Here is a 4352-nt window from a genome sequence, read left to right on the forward strand (position 1 = left end):
TTCTTGAAGGAACGGGGCGGGGTCATTTGCCTGGGCCCCGCCCGCCGGGGCCTTGAGTCCTGCGCCCCGCCCGCCGGGGCCTTAAATCCTGCGCTCGCCAAGCTCCCGATCCCCTTCCACCCCCACCTACCACACACCACCTGCTCCTGCTCTCCCATCAGGGACCGCGAAGCCAGTCCCCAGCTGTGACGCTGAAATTTGATCCCGTGGAGACACCATCCTATTAAAACGCGCGGAGCCCAAAAGTACAGTCACAGAGAGGGGTGTGGCTGGCATTTTAGCTCCGCCCCCGCCGATGCAGCCGAAGACCTCATTGGCGCCTTTCCGCTTCCGCAGATCTTAGGAGCCGCGGTGTAATTGGGTGAAATCCCGAGGAGTGGACGGGATTCCGTTCATCGATTAGTCAATATCTAAGAGGGCGGTACAGGAGGTACAGATCTCCGATCCGATTGGCTTCTGGCTTAGCTGGGAGGCGGGACAATTCTTGGTCCCACGAGGGGAGGTGGCCGAGGAGGTCCGCGGCCACCGCGGAGCGCGAGAGTGAGGTACCAAGCCCAGACCGCCTGACCCCCTTAGATCCGGCCCCGGACTCTTGAGTGCTGCAGGTCGAGGCCCGGGTCCAGTGGTGGGGTCGGTGTCTTCGGGCCCGCCTGACCCCCTTAGATCCGGCCCCGGACTCTTGAGTGCTGCAGGTCGAGGCCCGGGTCCAGTGGTGGGGTCGGTGTCTTCGGGCCCGCCTGACCCCCTTAGATCCGGCCCCGGACTCTTGAGTGCTGCAGGTCGAGGCCCGGGTCCAGTGGTGGGGTCGGTGTCCTCGGGCCTGCCTGACCCCCTTAGATCCGGCCCCGGACTCTTGGGTGCTGCAGGTCGATGTCCGGGTCCAATGGTGGGGTCGGTGTCCTCGGGATGAGATTTAGGGTTTCTCAGGATTAGATGGCGTCTCCAGGAGGTGCTTTGGGAATCTTCATAGTGATACCTGGGATCCTGTCATGAAAAGAGTAGTCTTTGATATCAGAACTCAGTCCCTGGGGTGATGTTTGGGAGTCACTGGGGTGATCTCTGAGGATCTAGGGCTTCGAGCTTGAGCTGCTGGGGCTGAAATTTGGGGGTCTCAGAGGTGGCATGGATGTTGGGGTCCAGAGAGCCTAAGATCTTGAGGGCTGACATTTGGAGAGATGGAGTCGGGGGACATCACAGAAGTGCTATGGGTCTTCCGCACCGCCATTCCTGGGCTACCATCCCTGGATCTCTGCTGGATAGACCATGACCCTGGCCTTGTGCAGGCTCACAGGGTCTGAAGGCCACAGGGCAAAGGTAAAACTCTGACCACCTGGTGCCTCCTTCCCAGGCCCGCAAGATGGAGGAAGGTGGGAACCCGGAAAGCCTGACTAAGGTGGTTCATCTACTGGTCTTGTCAGGGGCCTGGGGCATGCAAATGTGGGTGACCTTCGTCTCAGGTAGGGACCCTCGGCCTGGATATCATGAGTGCCTAAGGTGGGGACAGGGATGAGAGGGGGACTTGGAAGTGTCCTAACAGACATGTTGTCCCCTGCACCCCACAGGCTTCCTGCTTTTCCGAGGCCTTCCCCGGCATACCTTCGGCCTGGTGCAGAGCAAACTCTTCCCTTTCTACTTTCACATCTCCATGGGCTGTGCCTTCGTCAACCTCTGCATCTTGGCCTCACAGCGTGCCGGGGCTCAGCTCACATTCTGGGAGGCCAGCCAGGTATGACAGCTTGAGCTCCACTACCCTCTGGAGATTCATTCCCAGGACCACACTGAGCACCTATGGCTACACCTTTGTGAGAAGTAAAATGAAACCCCCCAAACTGCCCCTTCTTCCTGGTGTATACAAAGCTGGGTTCTGGATACCCTTGAGCAGTGCACAGCCTGTACAACCATCCCCGGCAGCCCTGACTATTCCGCAGTGTCTCTCTGCTGGCTGTTGCTCCCTCTCCTCCCCCTGGCTGGGCCTGCAGCCAAGCTGTGGTGACTCAGCTGGGCTGGGGCACTGACCCCAGCTCAGTGTTTAAAAACCAGCCTGACTGGGAATTTACAGTCCCCCACCCTCATCCACACATTTTTCCCAGCCACAAGGCAAGGAACTATCTGTGCATCTCATATTTCTCTATCTTGCCCTCCCCCTGCCCCCATTATGTCCCTCAGATGTGGGCAGGTGAGACCTGACAGGGGTTTCAATAATCCCACAGACACAGGAGGGATTATGGGTAATTGGAACTTCGAGGACTTTTAATTCACTCCCTCTGGACCCAGTGTCAGCTTCTAGGGTCTAGGCTGGGGCCACAAAGGAGATGGGCCCTCTCTTAGGCTCTCTATTTTGGGGAAATGAGGGGACAGTTATGGTGCTCTGTCCCAATTCAGGGAAGAGAGGCTCTGCCCTGAGATACCCTCAGTTTAGGGGAACAGAGGAAGGTAGGAGACAGGCTGTATTCTGGAAAGTTCCAGTCAGGGTATCAGAGGAGAGGAGGCTTAGGAGGTTTGGGGGAGAGAGAGGAGACAGTGGTAGAGAGAGGAGATAGTGGCAGAGCCTTTACTTAGGAGCTGCATGTTTCAGGGTATGAGAGCTGGAGCTCTGTTTGGGTTTGAGGTTGGAGTGGGGAGGCCTGGCTTTGACCCAATCCTGTCCCCCATTCCCCTCTGGGCTTTGAGGATGCAGAAGGACCCTCCCTAGGGCCCCTGCTGTCTCCCAGGCATGGCTCACCTTGTCCTCCTGCTGCCCTACCAGCTCTGCTTGCTGCTTCTGAGCCTCATGCTGGCCACCATCAACGCCCGCTGGCTGGAACCCCGCACCACGGCCGCCATGTGGGCCCTGCAGACCATGGAGAAGGAGCGGGGCCTGGGCGGGGAGGTGCTGGGCAGCCACCAGGGCTCAGACCCCTATCGTCAGCTGCGGGAGCAGGACCCCAAGTACAGTGCCCTCCGCCAGATCTTCTTCCGCTACCATGGCCTATCTTCCATTTGCAATCTGGGCTGCCTCCTGAGCAATGGGCTTCATCTTGTAGGCCTCGCCCTGGGCCTCAGGAGCCTCTAGCCCCCACTGACTCTCTGTCTCTGCTGGGGCCCCAAATGTCAATAAACACTTCTTTGGAAATGACTGCTGTCACTTTTCTCCAACTGGGAAGCAGTGGGAGGGGCAGGCAAGGGGAGAGCTGAGGGATTCCGTTTCCCCATTCATGTGGCATGATGATTTGGAGAGTTAGTTGTTGCAGCCCTTAAGCTCTTCCTATAATGGTGCCCATTTGTTGAGCACCCACTGTGTGCCAGGTGTGGCGCTAACCACTGCACAGATCATGTATTATTGTAACAACAGCTGGTTCTGATCCCTAGAGGACAATCATATTTTTCACCCCATTGACATCGGGGGTGGCCATGAGACTTGCTTTGGCCAGTGAAATGTGAGCAAAGTCATTTCCAAAGAGAAGTATACAAGCCAGTATGTGATTCGCCACATCTTCCCCTCATTGCAATGACCGGTGTGAGAGAAACAAACCTTGGATGTTAGATGCCATGATGACTATAGGGCAGCTTGTTACTGAGCATATGCCATCCCTTCCTGACTGATACACATCATCTCAGTTTGTCCACAACAGCCCTTAGAGGTGGCTAACATTGTTCCATGAAGCAATGGGAGCTCAGAAAAATTCAGCAAGTGGCTTCAGGCGCAGTTGTTGGGATTTGAAGCCCAACAAAGCCTGAACTGTGTTTTGTTTTGTGTTAAATTTTTGGCCACGCTTCATGGCATGTGGGATCTTAGTTCCCCAACCAGGGGATAGAACCTGTGCCCCCTGCAGTGGAATTACAGAATCGTAACCACTGGACCGCCAGGGAAGTCCCAAGCCTGAACTGTTATAACTGCAGATTCTCTTCTGTTGGCTTGAAGAAAAGTCTGGGACCTCAGCTGGGCCTGGTTGCCAAATTGTGTGGCCTCAGGCAAGTGTCTGTCCCTCTCTGATCTCCAGTTTCTTTATCTGTAAAAGGCGGTGGTGGTGGGGGGGCGGGGGGGTGGTGGTGGTGGTTAATTCTAAGGGCCCTTAAGGGTATTTGGGAAAGGCTCTAGCCCAGTTTAGGTCAGGCGCTGCATGTTACAAACACTAACTCAGATCAGAACCCTTACACAACCCTGTGAGGTGGGTACCCTCGTTATCGGCCACGTGACGGATGGGGAAAATGAGACCCAGGGAGGTTAACATGTCCAAAGCGACAACGCTAGAAAGTGGTGGAGCTGAGATTCGAACCCGGCTCCAGAGTCCGTGCTGCTTAGCTGCTGTGCACGTAGTAGGAGCTCCTTAGCTTAGATGCTGTGCACGTAGTAGGAACTCCACGTATGGTTA

The 4352-nt window shown here is 56.2% G+C and overlaps 2 protein-coding genes across 3 annotated transcripts in view; one reads left to right on the plus strand and one right to left on the minus strand.

The window, feature by feature from the left end:
* Window positions 1–194, minus strand: part of CCDC159 (coiled-coil domain containing 159) — a 6034-nt gene extending 5840 nt beyond the window's left edge. The window contains 1 exon segment of the mRNA XM_024745997.1: window positions 141–194. Within this exon segment, the coding sequence (XP_024601765.1) occupies window positions 141–158 (18 nt within the window). The 5' untranslated portion in view covers window positions 159–194.
* Window positions 195–489: 295 nt separating this feature from the next.
* Window positions 490–3115, plus strand: TMEM205 (transmembrane protein 205). 2 transcript variants are annotated; one of them, XM_024745824.1, is made up of 4 exons: window positions 490–545; window positions 1349–1457; window positions 1563–1726; window positions 2747–3115. In XM_024745824.1, exons 2-4 carry the CDS (start codon window positions 1358–1360, stop codon window positions 3050–3052), a joined length of 570 nt encoding a protein of 189 aa, XP_024601592.1. In that variant the 5' UTR covers window positions 490–545; window positions 1349–1357; the 3' UTR covers window positions 3053–3115. The 2 variants fall into 2 exon arrangements, with proteins under 2 accessions (XP_024601592.1, XP_024601593.1); XM_024745825.1 differs by lacking the exon at window positions 490–545 and adding an exon at window positions 576–779.
* Window positions 3116–4352: the final 1237 nt, after the last annotated feature.

The sequence above is a fragment of the Neophocaena asiaeorientalis genome, unplaced genomic scaffold, assembly GCF_003031525.2.
Source record: "Neophocaena asiaeorientalis asiaeorientalis breed wild unplaced genomic scaffold, Neophocaena_asiaeorientalis_V1.1 scaffold357, whole genome shotgun sequence".
Taxonomy (NCBI): Eukaryota; Metazoa; Chordata; class Mammalia; order Artiodactyla; family Phocoenidae; genus Neophocaena; species Neophocaena asiaeorientalis.